Source organism: Doryrhamphus excisus, chromosome 2 (genome assembly GCF_030265055.1).
Source record: "Doryrhamphus excisus isolate RoL2022-K1 chromosome 2, RoL_Dexc_1.0, whole genome shotgun sequence".
Lineage (NCBI taxonomy): Eukaryota > Metazoa > Chordata > Actinopteri > Syngnathiformes > Syngnathidae > Doryrhamphus > Doryrhamphus excisus.
This window is the reverse complement of record NC_080467.1, coordinates 11586517-11610272: the sequence shown is the minus strand read 5'-3', so window position 1 is coordinate 11610272 and position 23756 is coordinate 11586517. Positions and strand designations below refer to the sequence as shown.

Here is a 23756-nt window from a genome sequence, read left to right as displayed (position 1 = left end):
CTAACCCCTTACGTTTTTTTCAAAAATCACCAAATTCAAAATCTGGCATTTTATGCCATTTTTGGATGCTTCTGGGTCCCCTGTTGAGTGTGTGTGAGGTTTCCACTTTTATTTTTGACAGAAAAGTGCTTTAAAAGCAAGTTGAAAAAAAAACGACATACTAACCCCTTACGTTTTTTTCAAAAATCACCAAATTCAAAATCTGGCATTTTATGCCATTTTTGGATGCTTCTGGGTCCCCTGTTGAGTGTGTGTGAGGTTTCCCCTGTTTTTTTGACCAGAAAAGTGCATTAAAAGCAAGTTGAAAAAAATGAAAAAAACGACATACTAACCCCTTACGTTTTTTTCAAAAATCACCAAATTCAAAATCTGGCATTTTATGCCATTTTTGGATGCTTCTGGGTCCCCTGTTGAGTGTGTGTGAGGTTTCCACTTTTATTTTTGACAGAAAAGTGCTTTAAAAGCAAGTTGAAAAAAAACGACATACTAACCCCTTACGTTTTTTTTCAAAAATCACCAAATTCAAAATCTGGCATTTTATGCCATTTTTGGATGCTTCTGGGTCCCCTGTTGAGTGTGTGTGAGGTTTCCCCTGTTTTTTGACCAGAAAAGTGCATTAAATGCAAGTTGAAAAAAATGAAAAAAACGACATACTAACCCCTTACGTTTTTTTCAAAAATCACCAAATTCAAAATCTGGCATTTTATGCCATTTTTGGATGCTTCTGGGTCCCCTGTTGAGTGTGTGTGAGGTTTCCACTTTTATTTTTGAAAGAAAAGTGCTTTAAAAGCAAGTTGAAAAAAAACGACATACTAACCCCTTACGTTTTTTTCAAAAATCACCAAATTCAAAATCTGGCATTTTATGCCATTTTTGGATGCTTCTCGGTCCCCTGTTGAGTGTGTGTGAGGTTTCCACTTTTATTTTTGACAGAAAAGTGCTTTAAAAACAAGTTGAAAAAAAATGAAAAAAAACGACATACTAACCCCTTACGTTTTTTTCAAAAATCACCAAATTCAAAATCTGGCAATTTATGCCATTTTTGGATGCTTCTGGGTCCCCTGTTGAGTGTGTGTGAGGTTTCCACTTTTATTTTTGACAGAAAAGTGCTTTAAAAGCAAGTTGGAAAAAAAAACGACATATTAACCCCTTACGTTTTTTTCAAAAATCACCAAATTCAAAATCTGGCATTTTATGCCATTTTTGGATGCTTCTGGGTCCTCTGTTGAGTGTGTGTGAGGTTTCCACTTTTATTTTTGACAGAAAAGTGCTTTAAAAGCAAGTTGAAAAAAAACGACATACTAACCCCTTACGTTTTTTTCAAAAATCACCAAATTCAAAATCTGGCATTTTATGCCATTTTTGGATGCTTCTGGGTCCCCTGTTGAGTGTGTGTGAGGTTTCCACTTTTATTTTTGACCAGAAAAGTGCTTTAAAAACAGGTTGAAAAAAAAACGACATACTAACCCCTTACGTTTTTTTCAAAAATCACCAAATTCAAAATCTGGCATTTTATGCCATTTTTGGATGCTTCTGGGTCCCCTTTTGAGTGTGTGTGAGGTTTCCACTTTTATTTTTGACAGAAAGTGCTTTAAAAGCAAGTTGAAAAAAATGAAAAAAACGACATACTAACCCCTTACGTTTTTTTCAAAAATCACCAAATTCAAAATCTGGCATTTTATGCCATTTTTGGATGCTTCTGGGTCCTCTGTTGAGTGTGTGTGAGGTTTCCACTTTTATTTTTGACAGAAAAGTGCTTTAAAAGCAAGTTGGAAAAAAACGAAAAAAACGACATACTAACCCCTTACGTTTTTTTCAAAAATCACCAAATTCAAAATCTGGCATTTTATGCCATTTTTTGGATGCTTCTGGGTCCCCTGTTCGGTGTGTGTGAGGTTTCCACTTTATTTTTGACAGAAAAGTGCTTTAAAAGCAAGTTGAAAAAAACGAAAAAAACGACATACTAACCCCTTACGTTTTTTTCAAAAATCACCAAATTCAAAATCTGGCAATTTATGCCATTTTTGGATGCTTCTGGGTCCCCTGTTGAGTGTGTGTGAGGTTTCCACTTTTATTTTTGACAGAAAAGTGCTTTAAAAGCAAGTTGAAAAAAAACGACATACTAACCCCTTACGTTTTTTTCAAAAATCACCAAATTCAAAATCTGGCATTTTATGCCATTTTTGGATGCTTCTGGGTCCCCTGTTGAGTGTGTGTGAGGTTTCCACTTTTATTTTTGAAAGAAAAGTGCTTTAAAAGCAAGTTGAAAAAAAACGACATACTAACCCCTTACGTTTTTTTCAAAAATCACCAAATTCAAAATCTGGCATTTTATGCCATTTTTGGATGCTTCTGGGTCCCCTGTTGGGTGTGTGTGAGGTTTCCACTTTATTTTTGACAGAAAAGTGCTTTAAAAGCAAGTTGGAAAAAAAAACGACATACTAACCCCTTACGTTTTTTTCAAAAATCACCAAATTCAAAATCTGGCAATTTATGCCATTTTTGGATGCTTCTGGGTCCCCTGTTGAGTGTGTGTGAGGTTTCCACTTTTATTTTTGACAGAAAAGTGCTTTAAAAGCAAGTTGGAAAAAAAAACGACATATTAACCCCTTACGTTTTTTTCAAAAATCACCAAATTCAAAATCTGGCATTTTATGCCATTTTTGGATGCTTCTGGGTCCTCTGTTGAGTGTGTGTGAGGTTTCCACTTTTATTTTTGACAGAAAAGTGCTTTAAAAGCAAGTTGGAAAAAAACGAAAAAAACGACATACTAACCCCTTACGTTTTTTTCAAAAATCACCAAATTCAAAATCTGGCATTTTATGCCATTTTTTGGATGCTTCTGGGTCCCCTGTTGAGTGTGTGTGAGGTTTCCACTTTTATTTTTGACAGAAAAGTGCTTTAAAAGCAAGTTGAAAAAAAACGACATACTAACCCCTTACGTTTTTTTCAAAAATCACCAAATTCAAAATCTGGCATTTTATGCCATTTTTGGATGCTTCTGGGTCCCCTTTTGAGTGTGTGTGAGGTTTCCACTTTTATTTTTGACAGAAAGTGCTTTAAAAGCAAGTTGAAAAAAACGAAAAAAACGACATACTAACCCCTTACGTTTTTTTGAAAAATCACCAAATTCAAAATCTGGCATTTTATGCCAATTTTGGATGCTTCTGGGTCCCCTGTTGAGTGTGTGTGAGGTTTCCCTGTTTTTTTGACCAGAAAAGTGCATTAAAAGCAAGTTGAAAAAAATGAAAAAAACGACATACTAACCCCTTACGTTTTTTTCAAAAATCACCAAATTCAAAATCTGGCATTTTATGCCATTTTTGGATGCTTCTGGGTCCCCTTTTGAGTGTGTGAGAGGTTTCCACTTTTATTTCTGACCAGAAAAGTGCTTTAAAAACAAGTTGAAAAAAAACCGACATACTAACCCCCTACGTTTTTTTCAAAAATCACCAAATTCAAAATCTGGCATTTTATGCCATTTTTGGATGCTTCTGGGTCCCCTTTTGAGTGTGTGTGAGGTTTCCACTTTTATTTTTGACAGAAAAGTGCTTTAAAAGCAAGTTGAAAAAAACGACATACTAACCCCTTACGTTTTTTTCAAAAATCACCAAATTCAAAATCTGGCAATTTATGCCATTTTTGGATGCTTCTGGGTCCCCTGTTGAGTGTGTGTGAGGTTTCCACTTTTTTTTTGACAGAAAAGTGCTTTAAAAACAAGTTGAAAAAAATGAAAAAAATGACATACTAACCCCTTACGTTTTTTTCAAAAATCACCTAATTCAAAATCTGGCATTTTATGCCATTTTTGGATGCTTCTGGGTCCCCTGTTGAGTGTGTGTGAGGTTTCCACTTTTATTTTTGACAGAAAAGTGCTTTAAAAGGAAGTTGAAAAAAAAACGACATACTAACCCCTTACGTTTTTTTCAAAAATCACCAAATTCAAAATCTGGCATTTTATGCCATTTTTGGATGCTTCTGGGTCCCCTGTTGAGTGTGTGTGAGGTTTCCACTTTTATTTTTGACCAGAAAAGTGCTTTAAAAACAAGTTGAAAAAAAAAACGACATACTAACCCCTTACGTTTTTTTCAAAAATCACCAAATTCAAAATCTGGCATTTTATGCCATTTTTGGATGCTTCTGGGTCCCCTGTTGAGTGTGTGTGAGGTTTCCACTTTTATTTTTGACAGAAAAGTGCTTTAAAAGCAAGTTGGAAAAAAAAACGACATATTAACCCCTTACGTTTTTTTCAAAAATCACCAAATTCAAAATCTGGCATTTTATGCCATTTTTGGATGCTTCTGGGTCCTCTGTTGAGTGTGTGTGAGGTTTCCACTTTTATTTTTGACAGAAAAGTGCTTTAAAAGCAAGTTGAAAAAAAACGACATACTAACCCCTTACGTTTTTTTCAAAAATCACCAAATTCAAAATCTGGCATTTTATGCCATTTTTGGATGCTTCTGGGTCCCCTGTTGAGTGTGTGTGAGGTTTCCACTTTTATTTTTGACCAGAAAAGTGCTTTAAAAACAAGTTGAAAAAAAAACGACATACTAACCCCTTACGTTTTTTTTCAAAAATCACCAAATTCAAAATCTGGCATTTTATGCCATTTTTGGATGCTTCTGGGTCCCCTGTTGAGTGTGTGTGAGGTTTCCACTTTTATTTTTGACAGAAAAGTGCTTTAAAAATAAGTTGAAAAAAATGAAAAAAACGACATACTAGCCCCTTACGTTTTTTTCAAAAATCACCAAATTCAAAATCTGGCATTTTATGCCATTTTTGGATGCTTCTGGGTCCCCTGTTGAGTGTGTGTGAGGTTTCCACTTTTATTTTTGACCAGAAAAGTGCTTTAAAAACAAGTTGAAAAAAAAAACGACATACTAACCCCTTACGTTTTTTTCAAAAATCACCAAATTCAAAATCTGGCATTTTATGCCATTTTTGGATGCTTCTGGGTCCCCTGTTGAGTGTGTGTGAGGTTTCCACTTTTATTTTTGACAGAAAAGTGCTTTAAAAGCAAGTTGGAAAAAAAAACGACATATTAACCCCTTACGTTTTTTTCAAAAATCACCAAATTCAAAATCTGGCAATTTATGCCATTTTTGGATGCTTCTGGGTCCCCTGTTGAGTGTGTGTGAGGTTTCCACTTTTATTTTTGACAGAAAAGTGCTTTAAAAGCAAGTTGAAAAAAAAACGACATACTAACCCCTTACGTTTTTTTCAAAAATCACCAAGTTCAAAATCTGGCATTTTATGCCATTTTTGGATGCTTCTCGGTCCCCTGTTGAGTGTGTGTGAGGTTTCCACTTTTATTTTTGACAGAAAAGTGCTTTAAAAACAAGTTGAAAAAAAAAGAAAAAAAACGACATACTAACCCCTTACGTTTTTTTCAAAAATCACCAAATTCAAAATCTGGCATTTTATGCCATTTTTGGATGCTTCTGGGTCCCCTGTTGAGTGTGTGTGAGGTTTCCACTTTTATTTTTGACAGAAAAGTGCTTTAAAAACAAGTTGGAAAAAAATGAAAAAAACGACATACTAACCCCTTACGTTTTTTTCAAAAATCACCAAATTCAAAATCTGGCAATTTATGCCATTTTTGGATGCTTCTGGGTCCCCTGTTGAGTGTGTGTGAGGTTTCCACTTTTTTTTTGGACAGAAAAGTGCTTTAAAAACAAGTTGAAAAAAATGAAAAAAATGACATACTAACCCCTTACGTTTTTTTGAAAAATCACCAAATTCAAAATCTGGCATTTTATGCCATTTCTGGATGCTTCTGGGTCCCCTGTTGAGTGTGATGGTGGAGGCTGAGAGGCATTTCATTTGTCTCAGTCACGCCTGGCCGTGACTTTGTTGGCAGAACAATATGTGACTGATGATTTAATTGCAGTCATTAACATTTTCTTTGCGAGAAAGCAAACAGACCAAACAGGTCAGCATATTCATGAGCATATGATTCATGATAAATAACACCTGCACCTTTACCGCTGCCAACTTTTCACTGCAATGTCTTTTGTGTGTAGAAGAAGAAGAGAGGCCCTCCCTCCCAGGCCCGGTGAACATGACCTTCATTCACAGATGATACAAGTCTCACCTGCTAAACGCTCATATGGCCTTGGGTGCGAAGGTATGAAGTGAATATGAAAGTGAATATGAATATGTCACATCCACAGGAGAGATGTTAGTTTGCTGCTTCAATTGAAATAGCACACTGACATGTTTCAACATTCAAGCTATTCACACCCTCAAAATTGACTTGTGACACACAGCAAACATACCAGCTAGACAATATCTTGTACAGCCATTTGCAACCCCCACTGCTTTGTCATTGGCCTGCAGTACAGGGCATATAGTACATAGTATCCGTGGGAGTACATGGTAAACGGTGTGTATATATGTATATATATATATATATATATATATATATATATATATATGTATATATATATATATATATATATATATGTATATATATATATATATATATATATATATATATATATATGTATATATATATATATATATATATATATATATATGTATATGTATATATATATATATATATATATATATATATATATATATATATATATATGTATGTATATATATATATATATATATATATATATACATGTGTGTGTGTGTGTGTATATATGTATGTGCGTGTATATATGTATATTTATGTATATATATGTGCGTGTGTATATATGTATATTTATATATATATATATGTATGTGTATATATGTATGTATATGTGTGTATATATATATATATATATATATATATATACACACACATTTATACATATATATATACACATGTATGTGTGTGTATATATTTATGTATGTGTATATATGTATATATATTTATGTATGTGTATATATGTATATATATATTTATGTATGTGTGTGTATATATATATTTATGTATGTGTGTGTATATATCTATATATATATACAGCGGGGAAAATAAGTATTGAACACGTCAACATTTCTCTCAAAAAACATATTTCTAATCAAGCTATTGACATGAAATTTTCACCAGATGTCGGCATCAACCCAAGTAATGCACACATACAAAGAAATCCAAACATTTATGTTCATAAATTAAGTTATGTGTAATAAAGTGAAATGGCACAGGGAATAAGTATTGAACACATGAAGAAAAGGAGGGGTAAAAAGGTCTGGAAAGCCAAGAAAGCAGCTGGAGTTTGTCAGTATTTAGAAGGTTAACCTGTCCCCTATTAGTGCAAAGTAATATCAGCTGGTTTAGTCCTGATTAATGCCTTTTAAAAAGGTTTCTCACCAGCAAGGTGTTAGACAAGAAGCATTGCATGATGGGTAAAAGCAAAGAGCTGTCCAAAGACCTACGCAGCCTTATTGTTGCAAAACACACTGAAGGCATTGGTTACAGGCGCATTTCTAAACTTCTGAAAGTTCCAGTGAGTACCATTGGGGCCATCATCCGGAAGTGGAAAGAACACGGCATTACCATAAACCAGCCACGGCCAGGTGCTCCTCGCAAGATTTCAGACAGAGGAGTCAAAACAATCATCAGAAGGGTTCTCCAACAGCCCAGGACCACTCGTGGAGAGCTTCAGAAAGACCTGGAATCAGCAGTTACCGTTGTTTCAAAGAAAACAATAAGTAATGCACTCAACCGCCATGGCCTCCATGCACGCACACCACGCAAGACTCAATTTTTGAAGAGGAAGCATGTTGAAGGTCGTTTGGAGTTTGCGACACAACATTTGGATAAACCCATGACATTCTGGGAGAACATACTCTGGTCAGATGAGACCAAAATTGAACTCTTCGGATGTCATAAGACACAACATGTTTGGAGGAAAAATGGCACTGCACATCACCTCCAAAACACCATACCAACAGTCAAGTTTGGAGGTGGGAGCATCATGGTGTGGGGCTGTTTTTCAGCATGTGGTACTGGTAGACTTCATATCATTGAAGGAATAATGACTGGAGAAAAGTATCGAGACATTCTTGATCAGAATCTGCTGTCATCTGCCAGGCTGCTGAAGATGAAAAGAGGGTGGATCTTTCAGCAAGACAACGATCCCAACCAACTGGTTGAAGAAAAAGAAAATAAAGCTGCTAGAATGGCCCAGTCAATCACCAGACTTGAATCCAATTGAAAATCTTTGGAAAGAACTGAAGATCCGGGTTCACAGAAGAGACCCCCGGAACCTTGAAGATTTGAAGGCAGTTTGTGTGGATGAATGGGCCAAAATCACCCCTGAGCAATGTATTCGACTGGTTTCTCCATACAGGAGGCGTCTTGAGGCTGTAATCACCAACAAAGGTTTTTGCACTAAGTATAATAAATTTGTAATAAAAAATTTGTAATAAAAAAAAAATTGTAATAAATTTCAGTACGCGTGTTCAATACTTATTCCCTGTGCCATTTCACTTTATTACACATAACTTAATTTATGGACATAAATGTTTGGATTTCTTTGTATGTGTGCATTACTTGGGTTGATGCCGACATCTGGTGAAAATTTCATGTCAATAGCTCGATTAGAAATATGTTTTTTGAGAGAAATGTTGACGTGTTCAATACTTATTTTCCCCCCTGTATATACACATATATATATATACACATATACACACACACACGTGTATATATATATATATACATAGGATACAAAAGCTAGGTCAGATATTTTAGCTATCAGGTTCCACTCTGATGAACATAGTGAGGGAATTAATTTGATCAAAAATGATCAGGGGTGCCCAAACTTTTTCATACTTCTGTGTATATAGTGAATGTGATACATAGTGTAAATGTGTATAAGTAGCATAGTATATAAGATTGAGGACAGATAATTCCCAAACAATCTTTTGAGTGAAACAAGTGAATATGTATTGACTAGTTAGAAAAATACAAATACATTTAATTAAATTTAAATAAATGACAATATCATCCAGTTGGATTCAGAGTTCTAGCAAAAAATGTATAGCGGTAACGTACAGCCATGATCATGTGTCCTGGATGTCAGTAAAAATGTCTCTTAGGAAGTACTGGGACACGTCAGTGGGTTCTTCTTGGACCGCCGTGCTGCTGTGTTCCTCACATACTGAAACCTGAAACACAAAATCCACACGTGTCACACTGACCACTCATGGCCTGTAGATGGTGCTCTGGGCTGCCACTTACCTCAGCTCCACGAGGAGCTGCATGCATTTCTGGTAGCCTGGTGTCCACTGGTGCTTCTGGTTCTGGTATCCTGGTGTCCACTGCTTCTTCTGGTTCTGGTATCCTGGTCTCCACTGCTGCTTCTGGTTGTGGTATCCTGGTGTCCACTGGCGCTTCTGGTTGTGGTATCCTGGTGTCCACTGGCGCTTCTGGTTGTGGTATCCTGGTGTCCACTGGCGCTTCTGGTTGTGGTATCCTGGTGTCCACTGGTGCTTCTGGTTGTGGCATCCTGGTGTCCACTGGTGCTTCTGGTTCTGCCGCTTCTGGTTTTGGTAGCCTAGATTCCACTGCTGCTTCTGGTAGCCTGGTGTCCACTGGATCTGGTAGGCTGGTCTCCACTGGTGCTTCTGGTTCCGCTGCTTCTGGTAGCCTGGTGTCCACTGGATCTGGTAGGCTGGTGTCCACTGGTGCTTGTGTGATGGTGCTGGTGTTGTTGTGGCGTGGAGGTCTCTGTCTCTGTAAAGCTTTAACTGTTGGTCGTCTGGAAGCGGGTTTGAGTCGTGTGGACTCGGACTGGGTGGCACTGCCTGTTCCAGAGAGGAAGGACAGGAAGCCTTTGGGTTTCCTAAAAGAAAGTGTGGAAGTGAGGAGAGTAAAAATGTAAGAAGAGAGCATTTGTCATGTGATCCAGGGTCAAAGTGTCAGCGTCATCTTAGCAAAGATAGGGAAGATAGGAGAAGATCATTCCCAGCAAACGTCATGGCCATTAAAGCCTTGTTGGCGCTGCTTCTTCTTTGATGTAAAAAAGCCAAAGAAAAAGTGCTAATGCATTGATGCAAATTTAAAGGTGGGAATGGATTGGAAGGACTTTAGATCTTGTACTTTATGAGGAGCACTACAGGATGCAAGCGAGATGTTCCTCCCAGTGTTGCTCACCTTTTGGGAGAACTTGCTGCTCTCCATGGTGCTGCCGAGGTGCACGCCTGCGTCTGCTGTTCCTCTGGGAACGCTACAGGATCCTCCACGGCTGGACCCTGTCATCACAAACACACATATACACTAGCTGCTATACTACTACCATCTATGTACTACATACTCTTCTATACCTACACTATTCACTGCATACTGGATGTACTATATAGTACCTGGCGACTACATAATGTAAGAGCAAACAACAGTCAGGACCTGTCCCCTAAACTCGTACAAGTACAAGCAACGAGTCGGGGCGCAACAAGCGTTGCAGCCCCTACCTGTTGTCTCTCAACGGCAGAGTGGAATAAAGTCCATCCCCTCTCCAGGTGACCGTTTTTTGAAGCGATGAACAAGAACGGTGGAGCTACTCATTACCAAGTCCTACTGAGACATTTTGTACTTCTGGTTTGGAGAGAAGATCTTGAACTTTTGATCATCTGAGTAACAGCCAAATTCACTAGAATTGTTCTTTTCAATAAATGGTAATGGTTTTATTTCATTTGTGCATCCCATAATCAGTTCCCAGTTCCACATGTCCAAAAGGAGTAGGAAGAAGCAAAGCTTATTAAATCCTACCCCTACATCTGGTACTTTTACAATCAGTAACTGTTACATTTGTTCACTTCCTGCTTTCCATAATAATAATTCCTTAATAATGTACCTCGTACCGAAGTACGAGGTGATATTACCATACACTTCCATACACAAAAATAAATGTAAAAAAAACTGTTTAAAAAACAAACTGTATTATGAAAAGCAGGAAGTGAAGAAATGTAACAGTTACTGATTGTAAAAGTACCAGACGGAGGGGTAGGATTTAATAAGCTTTGCTTCTTTCTACTCCTTTTGGACATGTGGAACTGGGAACTGATTATGGGATGCACTCAATTGTAATCTGATGCATGTTCAAATGAAATAAAACAATTACCATTACAATGCCATAATGTGTACCATAGTAAGTGTCAATATAGTGATATATATAGCACATCATGACTGGGTCAATACTCTTCATCCTTGTATTTAGCAAACATCAACTGCTTGTATTGTTTCTTGAATTGGCTCATCGTTGTGCATTGTTTGATTTCCTTACTCAATCCATTCCATAGTTTGATTCCACATACTGAAATGCTATGGCTTTTTAACATAGTCCTAGCATAGAAGTGTTTCAAATGTACTTCTTCCCTGAGATCATATTTCTCCTCTCTTGTAGAGAAGTATTGGATGACATTTTTAGCTAATTGGTTGTTTTTTAGCCTTTGGTTGTTGTCATAAATGACTTTTCAAAGTGCTTTTTGTCACACCCCCCCCTTCTTGCTTTTGTATATTGTAGCTCTACTAAAACCTCATTGAGATTCAAATGTGGAAAAGGTCTTAAGATTTTGATGAGGTCTGTAAGTGGCCCATGCCTACTTATGATCATAATGGATTCAACAATATTAAAAGTTACCGTGGTGGTGCACGTCTCATCATTGGATGGGAGGAGGTCGGCCGTGGAAGAAACCTGCCCTGCTGCCACGGTGTCCACGGCAAGACTGTAGGAGGGATGCCATGAGACAGCAAGAAGGTATGCTGTGTGTCCATCCTCAGTTACTCACCTCTGCTGCCCTGACGCATGTGCTTCAGGGAGTGGAGGTGGCGGCTGCGGGGCGGCGGCCGGTACCTCCCCGGCACAGACGACTGGGATCTCAGTCAGGGAGAGGATAAAAAATGGTTCATCAGGATCCGAGGGCACCGACAGTGCTGAGGTGGGAACAGATACGTTGCATCATCATAATAATCATAATCATAACAACAACAACAACACACCTAACTGACTTACTGTCTCGAAATATCGAAAGACCTGCTGGAGTTTGGTTCTGTGCCGTCGTCAACGTGGGTTGATCCTGCAGTCATGGAGGGAAAGAAATGGAGAAGCAGCTGGACACGCAGTTGTAATGCCAAGCACACGTCTCCACACGCTTACCTCAACAGCTCCCTCTGCTGGCACCACAGGGTCGGGCGTGTGCAGAGGAACAGGAGCACGCGTCAAGGCTGTCAGACCTGCATCTGCCACTTCTTGGGGCCGGGGGGGGCTTGTGGATGGGCTGGGTTTGGGTCTTCTAGTTGTTGTGGAGGTTTTTGGCAACGTAGGATCATCTAAGCTTTTGAGTGTAAGTGGAAAGACAAGATGTTAGCAGATGTTGACAGCCTGTGCCACAAAGAATGCTGAGCTTACCATCTAAGGGACGGCATGTTGACAATATCTTCACCTGGCTGGACATTTGAGGGCAGGGCAGGAATCACGTGGCCATCGGATTCCAAGGAAGTCCCGCCCTCTGCCTTGTCCTGACAAGGAGCTGTGTCGTTTGGCCTTTCTTTGCAAGCTGTTGCCACTTCCTCGTTATTTCCAGACTGTGGTTCTGACCTTTCTTCTACTAGCTGATGTTGTGAAGATATGTGAAGATAAGATAAGGTTTGCTTTGAGAGTTCACCTCCATCCCCTGACTGCGACACACAGCGTATCGCTCTAGCAGGGGATGTCAAATAGGGTTTGACTTTGGGGAGGTGTTGCCGCCTTTGAGTTGTTTCTGGAGTGTACTTTGATTCCTCTGAGCTAACTTCCTTCTTGTTATCTCCAGAAGAAGAAGGGTGCTCCGGTGTGGGCTCCAATGGCAAGGCTGGTGATGGGGCTTCTACGCTTGAATGGCTAGAAGAGTCAGGCTTCAGGGCAGAGTTGGAGCTTTTCTCCCTGAGTTTGCCGCCTTGGTGAGATGCAGCCTGCTCTGCATGAGGGCCACATGCTGATGGAACCTCATTATTAGAAGAAATCAGAGTTCTTTCAGGGTTGAAGCAGAGTGATTTAATTCGTTGATTTTCCTTTCCAGAATCCTGTGTTGGGAAACCCTGGTCAGCTTCTGCCTCCTGACGCGGACTAGGAGCCTCCTCTGAAGGGATCATGCTGGTGCTGCACCCCACGGATGGCGTCACAGCTGAAGTTCTTTGACTGGGTTTATCTGTGGAGAAAGATTCTACTTTAGCTGCTCTTTTGCTGCTTGACTCTTGATTTGCAGACAGAAGCGTTTCTTTTGTGGTTTGATGTGTAGAGCGTCCGCTTTTTGATATCTGTGGAAGGTTTGGTTTTGGTTTGACCCTCGGGAATCGAGTCTTCCTGGTGGGTTGAGATGATGGCCGAGTGCTAGAGTTGTGACATTGATTTACTTCTGGCATGACGCCATGATCGCCACCTTCTTGGAGCAATGATGCGTTTGATTGTTGAGCTGGTGCTTCTGTGATGTTATTCGGGGCACATTGAATCTTCTCAGCATCTGTGGGCTGCGGCTCACTCCTGACCTGATCAGCAGGTTCGGTAGTCTTCTCCACATTACTAGAAGTCGCTTCCCCTGCAGACGGCAGAGTAGAGCTTACCTCCACGGTTGGACTGGGACCTGTTTGGTCAGCATGTAAAGTAGATTGCGGCTGTACTTCAGATGTGGTTTTGGAGGTTGATTCCAGATTGGAAGGCAGGCTAGCCTCTTTGGTGGCTTGATGTTTTGATATTTGGGGAATGTTCGGTTTTGGTTTGATCCTCTGGAATGGCCTCCTCCTAATGGCTTTAGATGACGGGGGTGTACTGGAGTTTTCAGGCACGGTGTCTCCAGCATCTTCACCTGATTGCTGAGCTGGTGCTTCTGTGAGTGCAGGTCCAGCATTTGGAGAGCTGCCGTTTGTTTCAGCATCTGTACACTTGTCCTCCATGACGGCCTGTTCCACGTCACATGTCTGTTCTTTGGAAGGCTGGCTGTAGTCTGCCATGTTTGGAGTTGTTTCTTTAGACAAGTCAGGAGCAGCACTATGGATCTCCGCTGCTGATGTTTCGGGTTCTCTTGAGGCTCTGGCAAGGTCAGGTTTTGGTTTCACCTCGGATGAGTGAGCTTTTCTGGTATGTGGGCTTGATTGTGATGGTAGGGTTGAGTCAGGGTCTGATGCTGGTCTCTGTTCTTCGCCCATGCCTTCACCAATCTGAGGTGAAGACTCTGTGTTGTATATACCGGCAGATACAGGCAGAACTGGTCTGGAATTGTTTTCCTCCATTAACTCCGCTACAATCTCCTCTTCCAAACGTAGACAAGTTTCATTTCCAACGTCCAAAGGTATGCCTGCAATGACACACTAGTAAGACCTGAAACACTGGCACAAAGAAGACTTGTCAGGATAATCAACCAGCCAATCAATCAATCAATCAATGAAGTGCAACACAATGCTTCTAGAAGGAGTCATGTCAGGATTGCTATCGATAGGAAGTACTTGGGTTATGATATCATTACATTTGTGAAAAAATGGTCTCCAAACAATGTTGTCAATATAATTTATCCATCAACCAATCAATTGTGGTGCAATAAAAGGTGTTGTGGTGAGTGATGTGTGTGATTATCACATACTACAGTATTAATTGGCCCTGTACCCTAGAAACTGCCCATGAATGATACGGGAAAAGGCCGAAATGATACTGTGTCAAAGCCCAGGGCAGTGATACTGATAAAATATAGAGTTTAACCATGTCCAGTATCAGCCCCCGTAGCTGTCCACTCAGAGCGCGCTGCTCTGGTATCGTGCCCGTGAAACAACCAATCAGAGAACAGCGCACAAGCGTGAACACACAGCGTTTGTTTTGCTGCCGTCTGTGCTCTGTCAACATGTCAGCGGTTGACACTCCCGGCGAAAGACAAATAGAGAAAATAGCAAACACAATATTAGAAATGGAACGTTTTATCACCATTAATGAGGAGGACTCTTGAAATGATCGAAAAAAAACTAAAAATACAAATACAAGTCGGAAAACCAAGGGCGACCTCAAGCTTTTTTCTTTAACTTTCTAAACTCCGCGCATGTGACAGGAAATGTCACTGTAATATAAATATTCCTAGTGCTTCTCCAGTCACCAAAAAACCCAAACTTCATTAATGGAACTTTAATTGTCAGACATTGATAAGATAAGACTGTTGATAAAATATTATTGTTGAAATATTTTTGCAATTATTGTGTTTACACTGTTTAGATATAATACATGTAATAAACTGAACATTTTCTGGAAACAAAATGGTCTTTTGATTAAATAGTACGTGATAATAAGCTCATGATGAAATAGTATGTGATAATAAGCTCATCATATGGTTTGTCTGGTATCAGGCCAGGTGTCATGCCCCCAAGTGTCAGTATCAGCCATCGACCTTCGGTCTCGGGCTGATACTGGCACGCGGGGGTGTAAACACAATAATTGCAAAATAATAATTGCAAAAATATTTCAACAATAATATTTTATCAACAGTCTTATCTTATCTATTATAATTATAACCTATAATTATCATTACATTCGTGAAAAAATGGTCTCCAAACAATGTTGTCAATATCATTTATCCATGAACCAATCAATTGCTGTGCAATAAAAGTTGTTGTGGTGAGTGATACGTGTGAGTATCGAACCTGTGTTTTGGTCCTGAGTGGGGAGCTGAGAGACATGGCCGATGGTGAGCAGAGTTTGAGCGGCCTCGTTGTAGCTCTGAGCCTCAGACACTGGATGGGAACAAGGCTCTGTCAGCATTTGTCTTTGACACCACAGTGCTTCAAAAACACAAACATCCTCAACCTGCCTTCAGTGTGCTCGGAGGAAAGGAAGTCTATGACATCCTGAAAGACAAAGACAATATTAGCTTCCTAATCAGCACCACCGTGGAGGACAGCTTAGCTTAGCAGGAACACTAACCACAAACACATGAGACATGAGACTGAATGAAAGGAAAACATAGATGATGCATGAGGTCGAGCACAAGCGTGGACATGCGGCCTGACCTTTGACCGGAAACATGTGTGCGAATGTAGATGGCACATTCTTAATGCATCCATCATACACATACCTTATACACATCCCTCATATAATACCTCATACCATATCTCATCTAATACCAGAATATGATACTTCATACCATACCTCATATAATACTTCATACCGTACCTTATACCTCATACGCACACAACATATGATACCTAATTATAATACAGAGTGGCTTTCCTACTACATTGAAGCAGTAATGCCAGCCGTCCAGATCAGGATCTCTTCTGACACACCCAGTGAAGAGACTCGGCCACGAGGGTACATAGTGCACTAGGAGCAGCACTCGTGGGCCCATCTAAAGCAATCCCAGATGCTAGGTCTTGTTTGCGGCATTAAAAACATGACAAAAAAGAAGCGATGGAAGAAAAGTTCATTCGACTATGCAATCGTTACGTCAGCGTCTCCCTCTAATGCCCACCACACATAGATTATAGTCCTGTGGAAAACACTCGTTGACAACTGGTGTTAAACTCTTGCAATGGACACTTACGACCAGAAGGTCCAACTGATGCACACAAGGTTCTCTTGACCCGGTCTCAATTTGGGCACGCTCACACGATGAGTTGAGGCAGAGTGCATCTTGGGACATGTCCAACACAGACATATCGGCAAAGATATCGAGCTTGCCGGGACATTGGGAGAGGAGAGAGGGGTGTGTGTGAGGCGCGAATTATGAAAAGCATGCCAAGACACAAATGATGTAGAAATGACAATAAAACACTTGGAAGAATGGGGGGGTAAGGGGGGGTGAAGTCACCTCGTCTGCTATCTCCTCTTCTTCCTGTAGGATGGCGGCATGGGAAGATCTCGGGCTGGCAGGCACTGGAGTGCTGCACTCCTCCCTGGCGCCACCGCTGGAGGACCCCCGCTCCTCCGTGTCGTCATCCTTCCCCTTGCTGGGTTCAGACCCAGATGCTCTGGGCATGCCCAGTTTGGGCTTTTTGGCTGCCGGGGTAGCTGGCGATGCCTTGGCTGTTCTGCTCCTCTTGGGTTGGAGTTCAGGCTGAGTGGTAGGCGAGTCCTCCTTGGCGGAGTAATTTAAAAGTGCAGTAGGTTTGGGGACTCTGCCGTACCTAGCAAACATGCAAAGATGCAAAGATAAATGTACAGCGGTGGAGAACGAGAAGGAGAAGGAGGGGCTGCAACCTACGTCCTTGTATTGTTCCTTTACAGGAGGTTGGATGCATACCTGGTGGCTTTTGCAGGTTTAATGGGGTAGTCTTCATCGCCAGAGGAGTCGTCAATATCAGCATCGCTGGTTTCTCTTGAAGGTGATGTCCCCGTGTTGGCCTGAAAAGGTAAGAAGGACCTTCAGCTACGTCTACCTTTGCTTAAGTCATGGAAAGGGCAAGGACTTTCTGGCCACCACACACACGAGACATGTGCTAAATGCTAGCTGACACTCTTCTCCATGAAACGGTAAAAGTCACCTGCTCTTTAGAGGTGTTGTCCTGTTCAGCAGATGCACCATCTCCCCCTTGGTCTGCCGAGGGAGGAGATGAGAGCTTTTTACTCCGCTTTGGGCCCAGAGGCACGGCAGGTTTGGTCGCTCTGCCTCGAGAGAGCCTAGCTGCCTGAACCGAGGCTCCCTTTGACGTTTTCTCCATCTCAGCACTTTCACACCTGTTAGGGCAAACATATAACAACAGGAATCTTCCAGCAAAGATCAGAGATGATTCCTTACACTTCAGAGTTGGGATGATCCTCAGGAAGTGCAGCTTCTGTGTCTTTGGGGATGCAGGCCTCATCTGAGGAGACACGAGTAAAATAATAATCATCATCATCATTCATTCATTCATTCACTACCGCTTTTTCCTCACGAAGGTCGCGGGGGTGCTGGGAGCCTATCCCAGCTGTCTTTGGGCGAGAGAAGGGGTACACCCTGGACTGGTCGCCAGCCAATCACAGGGCACATATTGACAAACAACCATTCACACTCACATTCATACCTATGGACAATTTGAAGGTGGATCATAATGGACATCATAATCTTAATAATAATGATAATAACAACAACAATAATAATCAGACTTGTACCTTCTTCGTTGTGCGTCTTCCTTTTCCCCTTCATCAACTTTGGAGCAGAGACGTCCTCCTCACTCCTGCGTTTGCGTTTCCTCTTGGCCTTAGAGACTAAGGCTCCTCCCTCCTTGCAGAGCTCCTCGTTCTCTTTCTCTCTGTCCTCCGCCTCAGAGCTAGAGAGGACATCCTCTTCCAAGTCCTCTTCATCCTCGCTGCCACTGAGCTCGCTGGCAGCTTTTTTCCCTTTTAGGGAGAGAAAAGACTTGATGAGATGAATCGTTCATGTACAGTAATCCCTGGCAATATTACCAAAATTAATTCATTAATGATTACTGTTTTGTGGTTGAATACAGCCTATTATTAGTCACATAAATGCATATATAAGCAAACTGTATTCATTCTTGGCCTAAATAAAGCATTTTCAAGCATACAAATGGCTAAATGATGAAACCCAATTAAGTCAAATACAAATACAAGGCAGAAGAAGTGCTGTAATTGTGGATGTAGTACTCTACATTGGCCACTAGATGTCAGTGTTCAGCGAGACTCCTGGGTTCCCTGTGACACTGCTACATTGGCTCATACCAGGTAAGAGCATTTCCAGCTGCAAGGGAGGAAGCTGTCCAAAAAACAAGGAATTATCTTATCTAATATCTAATATGTCTTATTTTCTCTGATTACGAATATCTACTATGTTGGCTAATAAAGGTGGCTTCTTTCATGTACTAAGGGATCTAGTAAAGTTTAAAATCCATTTAGTATTTAGTCATAACATGAAAAATGTTCAATTTTTCAATATTGAATAATTATAAATTTACTAATAAAATAATTATTAATAATAAATCCACCCCCACAGTAGGCTGGTTTATTTATCATAGTGGGATCTGCAACAGGATTACTGTCAACATTTTAGGAAGCACTCACTCTTTGTGCCCTTTGACTTCCTCTGGCGCTTCCTGGGAGCGTTCTTCTCCACAAGCAGCTTGAGTTTCTTCCTGCTTTCCTGAAGTTCCAGTACCTTCTGCAGCAGCTTAGAAAAATACTCAATGTCCAGCTTGCGTCTCTCTTCTGGAAGAGAAAGACCACACTTCTTTAGAAACTATAATCAATCATTCATGCTTCTTTACAAAGTACTGTATAATCAATCCATCAAATTACAAGTGATGTGATTCTTACCGAAGGCTTTGTCCACTCTCCAGGAATTTAGCCGCTCTTCTTTCTTAAATTTGTTCTGCAAGGTTGGATGACACCAACATCAATGTTGAGTGTCTTTTTTTTACCTTTTTTTTTGGGGGGGGGGGTGAAACATGAAGACATGTCTTTGCCTTTTTCTAAGGAAAGAGACGCATGTCATTGGGAGGTGCCAGTTGGACTATGAAGCCCTCTACAAAGCCTCTACCAAGGGTGGAAGTACATTCATGGTAACGTGTATAATACTGCAGTATCTGGCCGTATTTGGATTATTTCAAACATGTCGTGTCTTCCAGCACCAGATCTTGTTGAGTCGCGGTATCCAAATGGAGAGCTCGGTATCCGCTCTTCAGTCTGTGAGTGATGCTGAGACGAGCGGCTAGTGAGGAGTCGTGTTGGTCCACCAGATAAATATAGCTTTTGGTGTTACCAGCTACAGTAACAATATGGCTGCACTTCTACAAACGCAACGCTGTTGGTGTTTCTTTGTGGGGTTTTTTTGTTGGGTACCTCCCATGACGTGCATTGTTAGCTAGCTCATATTAAGTCTGGGTAGAAGATAACAAACGGAAAGACATAAGCATTGGGAATGACGGGCAACATTCCTTTAAGGTTATGAATAAGACAACAGTCATGCCCTGACGCACCCTTATCTCAGATCGAGTTCTGTTGGGGAAAAGCTGACAGATCATGGAGAAGTCTGTCCCCACCATGCTGATAGCCAGGAAGAACATGTCTGTCTCTGTAGCAACATAGACATACAGTCAACATCTTAGTTGGCCACAAGAATGGGATGGTTAGCGCTTTCAAATTATAACATCATCACATGATAACCATCATAGCATGTCTTGTGGGGTACATGGTGGTCGTCATAGCATGTCTAGTGGGGTACGTGGTGGTTGCCATAGCATGTCTAGTGGGGTACACGGTGGTCATCACAGCATGTCTAGAGGGGTACATGGTGGTCGTCATAGCATGTCTAGTGGGATACATGGTGGTCGTCATAGCATGTCTAGTGGGGTATATGGTGGTCGTCATAGCATGTCTAGTGGGGGTCATTATAGCATCTCTAGAGGGGTATATGGTGGTCGTCACAGCATGTCTAGTGGGGTACATGGTGGTCATCACAGCATGTCTAGTGGGGTACAGGGTGGTCGTCATAGCATGTCTAGTGGGGTATATGGTGGTCGCCATAGCATGTCTAGTGGGGGTCATTATAGCATCTCTAGTGGGGTACACGGTGGTCGTCATAGCATGTCTAGTGTGGTACATGGTGGTCGCCATAGCATGTCTAGTGTGGTACATGGTGGTCGCCATAGCATGTCTAGTGGGGTACATGGTGGTCGCCATAGCATGTCTAGTGGGGTACATGGTGGTCGCCATAGCATGTCTAGTGGGGTACATGGTGGTCGCCATAGCATGTCTAGTGGGGTATATGGTGGTCGCCATAGCATGTCTAGTGGGGTACATGGTGGTCGCCATAGCATGTCTAGTGGGGTACACGGTGGTCGTCATAGCATGTGTAGTGTGGTACATGGTGGTCGCCATAGCATGTCTAGTGGGGTACATGGTGGTCGCCATAGCATGTCTAGTGGGGTACATGGTGGTCGCCATAGCATGTCTAGTGGGGTACATGATGGTCATCACAGCATGTCTAGTGGGGTATATGGTGGTCGCCATAGCATGTCTAGTGGGGATCATTATAGCATCTCTAGTGGGGTACACGGTGGTCGTCATAGCATGTCTAGTGGGGTACATGGTGGTCATCACAGCATGTCTAGTAGGGTACATGGTGGTCGTCATAGCATGTCTAGTGGGGTATATGGTGGTCGTCATAGCATGTGTAGTGGGGGTCATTATAGCATCTCTAGTGGGGTACACGGCGGTCCTTATAGCATGTCTAGTGGACTAGCTGCATGTTGTCATGGTTCAAACCTTCACTGGACCAGGGCTTGCAATACGTGGATGCCCTGAAACTGGAGTACATGGTGGTGGATCCGCGTTCAAAGATGGGGTCTCTGTCTTCTACAGGGTTAGCTCCTTTGGTTCTCTGGACCTCCACGGTCAAACTGAATACACAGATCGCATTCATCATTGTTTCAGCAGATAAGGAGTCTTACTCCAGCACTTTGTTTCCTAATGTGTACCAACCTCTCCTCATCCAGGATCAGCGTGCCGTCTTCTGCCACTTTTACCTGCGGAACCATCAGCGCCTCATCTTCCTCTTCCTCTTCCTCCTGCCCCGCCTCCTCACCTTCCTCCTCTTCCTCCTCCGTCTGCTTTCCTGTCTTGGGGACAACCTCAGGTTCTGGTTTCTGCGTTCTCTCTGGTGGTCTACAGTGGACGGCAGAATGGTCCATCACACACGTCATAAGTGAAAGATACCTTTTATACACCACGCTACAAACTTACATTTCTAGTCTTGGAGAAAATGGAATAACAGTCTCATTCTCCTGATTGCCGTCTTCAATACTGGACCTAAAACATGGACACAGTCCAGTCAACAACCATCCACATTTTCTCAATTCCAATCCAATGCCAATACCGCTAATAAACGCCTCTCTACTATATACATAACAGCTGGCTACGTTAGCATTGTTGATCTTGATGTGATATCCTACAAGCATCTCTTGTGTGGTAGGAGTTAGTGTTGTCTGACTGTTCTCTGTGGCTGTGAATGCGTCATGCTTCGCATATGTGAATTATGCTGGTATCGATACTGGATGGGATGCAGAGTGTTGAGTTTAAAAAAGTGGACTGCACTTACGACATAGGGTTGGACAGCGGTAGGTACCGAATAAGGTCCCTCATGGTCATTTTGGTGGGATCCACACTAAATTCCTTCAGGTGCTTCTTGGACCTCCTCCTAGCCTGTAAGAGTGTAGATGACGTGCCAATCACCTCAACATGCATGCCCTGAGATAACCACAATGTATCCCACTGGGCGATTGTTTCTAAAAGTTGTCAATGCTCACCTTCTCTTTGCGCATCTCCTGTTTGAGCAGGTCTCGTAGCTTCTGAGCCTTTTCCAGCCTCTGAACATCTGATGGATCATTTAAAAGTCGACTCAGGGAGAATTTGGGAATTGATGACCTGCCCTTTGATGACAGGAGAGTCTTGGCCTTTTCTGAGAGTTCAGCAGATTCTCTGTCTGGGAGGGAAACTTTATCCAGAGGTCTAGGAGGAACTTTGATGAAACAGTCAGATGTCTTCTCTGGCTTTTTGCCACCTCTTGGCAGGGAGTGGCTTTCTTTTAGGGTGTCTCCAGACCCGTCACAGGAGACAGAAGTGGATTGTACACAAGGCAGCTTGCTATCCGCCGAGGGCTTCTGTGGCGATGGACACTGGAGGCTCTGTGTGGCTGCTGGAGTGTGAACTTCATTGGATGTTGTCGACTCAAGTTCTGACACTTTTGCTGGACTTTCAGAGACCACCTTGGCGGGAGACTTGGGTACTCGAGGGAGGGTAGCGGGGCGACCCGGGGCCACTTTGGGCTTGATAGAAAAGCGCTTTCTTCTCTGGACTGCAGCTGAGGAGCTGCAGCCTTCCCCACTTGGATCGTTTCCATCTCTGCAAGAGAAAAACAGTTTAGATATCAGTCATATTTCAGATTTCAAAACAAAAAAAATCCAAAAATATAAGCCCTCACCCTGAGGCGGCAGGTGCAGTGCCAGCAACAGATATAGAAACACCGTTGCTGATGTCTTTCGGGGACCGGGGGGCCTCCTCCTGACCCACCGGAGCAGCTTCCTGTGGCGGTGCTGCTGTCCTCCCAGGTCCACCCACATTGGGACGAACGCTGAACCTTGAGCGCCGAAACATCCAGACCTAAACATTTTAGAAGGCGTTTATTGAACATCATATTACAAATATTTAGTCATTATTTAGCCTAACCTAACACCGGGTAATCTCTACAGGGGGCTAGGTAAACACACCCAGACCCCATATGAGAAACTAGAGTGTTACTACGGTGTGAAATATGTACAGTATAACACATATAACAACATATTACGTCAAATGTGACGCTGAGTTTCGTAAAACAAAACATATACCAAACGACTTGACGAGAAAACAATGCAAACAAAACACCTAAATACGATGTGTCAATTGAAGTACACACACACAGGCACACTCCAACCAGTGCGCTGTTGTTAGCATTGTGCTAACAAGTGCCTTATTTCAGAAAAGGAAAAAGCAAACACTTCATTTCAGTAATTTAAAGCGTCGCTTCTAAACTCGTACCTGTTTTACTAATGTATTTCTTGGGAGAAACAAAAGGTCCTTAAATGACAAGTAACAGAACCATGTAGGTCTCGGCTTGGTTAATCCGCCATCTTGCCCATGACGCAATAGTTCCTCGCCACGAAAGGCACTCTGGGAAATGTAGTCTGACTTTGAAGCTACACTGTAACGCGTCTACATTTATTTTTTATTAACACCTTTAATTGTATTGGATACAATTGGTTATTAATTGAATTCAATACAATTGGTCACTAGTTTGAATACATTTGCACCTGCCTTGTTAATAAATGTTAAACAATTAGA

The 23756-nt window shown here is 41.7% G+C and overlaps 1 protein-coding gene across 3 annotated transcripts; it reads right to left on the bottom strand.

Annotated features, from left to right (window-relative positions):
* Window positions 1-8405: 8405 nt before the first annotated feature.
* zgc:162472 (uncharacterized protein LOC553495 homolog) lies at window positions 8406-23584 on the bottom strand. Of its 3 annotated transcripts, XM_058064341.1 has the most exons (27): window positions 23454-23584; window positions 22861-23039; window positions 22187-22781; window positions 21979-22082; window positions 21624-21689; window positions 21363-21545; window positions 21147-21280; window positions 19859-19953; window positions 19197-19251; window positions 18945-19088; window positions 18036-18263; window positions 17683-17746; window positions 17429-17621; window positions 17188-17288; window positions 16756-17071; window positions 16489-16620; window positions 15757-15793; window positions 15590-15679; window positions 12345-14265; window positions 12093-12270; window positions 11949-12012; window positions 11725-11869; window positions 11577-11661; window positions 10094-10191; window positions 9287-9782; window positions 9179-9253; window positions 8406-9105 (listed from the first exon to the last, which is right to left on the bottom strand). In XM_058064341.1, exons 2-27 carry the CDS (start codon window positions 23031-23033, stop codon window positions 9001-9003), a joined length of 5877 nt encoding a protein of 1958 aa, XP_057920324.1. In that variant the 5' UTR covers window positions 23034-23039; window positions 23454-23584; the 3' UTR covers window positions 8406-9000. The 3 variants fall into 3 exon arrangements, with proteins under 3 accessions (XP_057920324.1, XP_057920323.1, XP_057920325.1); XM_058064340.1 differs by having other exon boundaries at window positions 8407-9105; window positions 9179-9782; XM_058064342.1 differs by lacking the exon at window positions 16489-16620 and having other exon boundaries at window positions 8407-9105; window positions 9179-9782.
* Window positions 23585-23756: the final 172 nt, after the last annotated feature.

Coding starts and splice junctions, on each gene's coding strand:
- zgc:162472 (XM_058064340.1), bottom strand. CDS start 23,033: ATGTTTCGGCGCTCAAGGTTCAGCGTTCGTCCCAATGTGGGTGGACCT. Junction 22,083..22,186: donor AGGAGATGCGCAAAGAGAAG/GTGAGCATTGAC, acceptor ACACTCTTACAG/GCTAGGAGGAGGTCCAAGAA. Junction 21,281..21,362: donor CTGATCCTGGATGAGGAGAG/GTTGGTACACAT, acceptor CTGTGTATTCAG/TTTGACCGTGGAGGTCCAGA.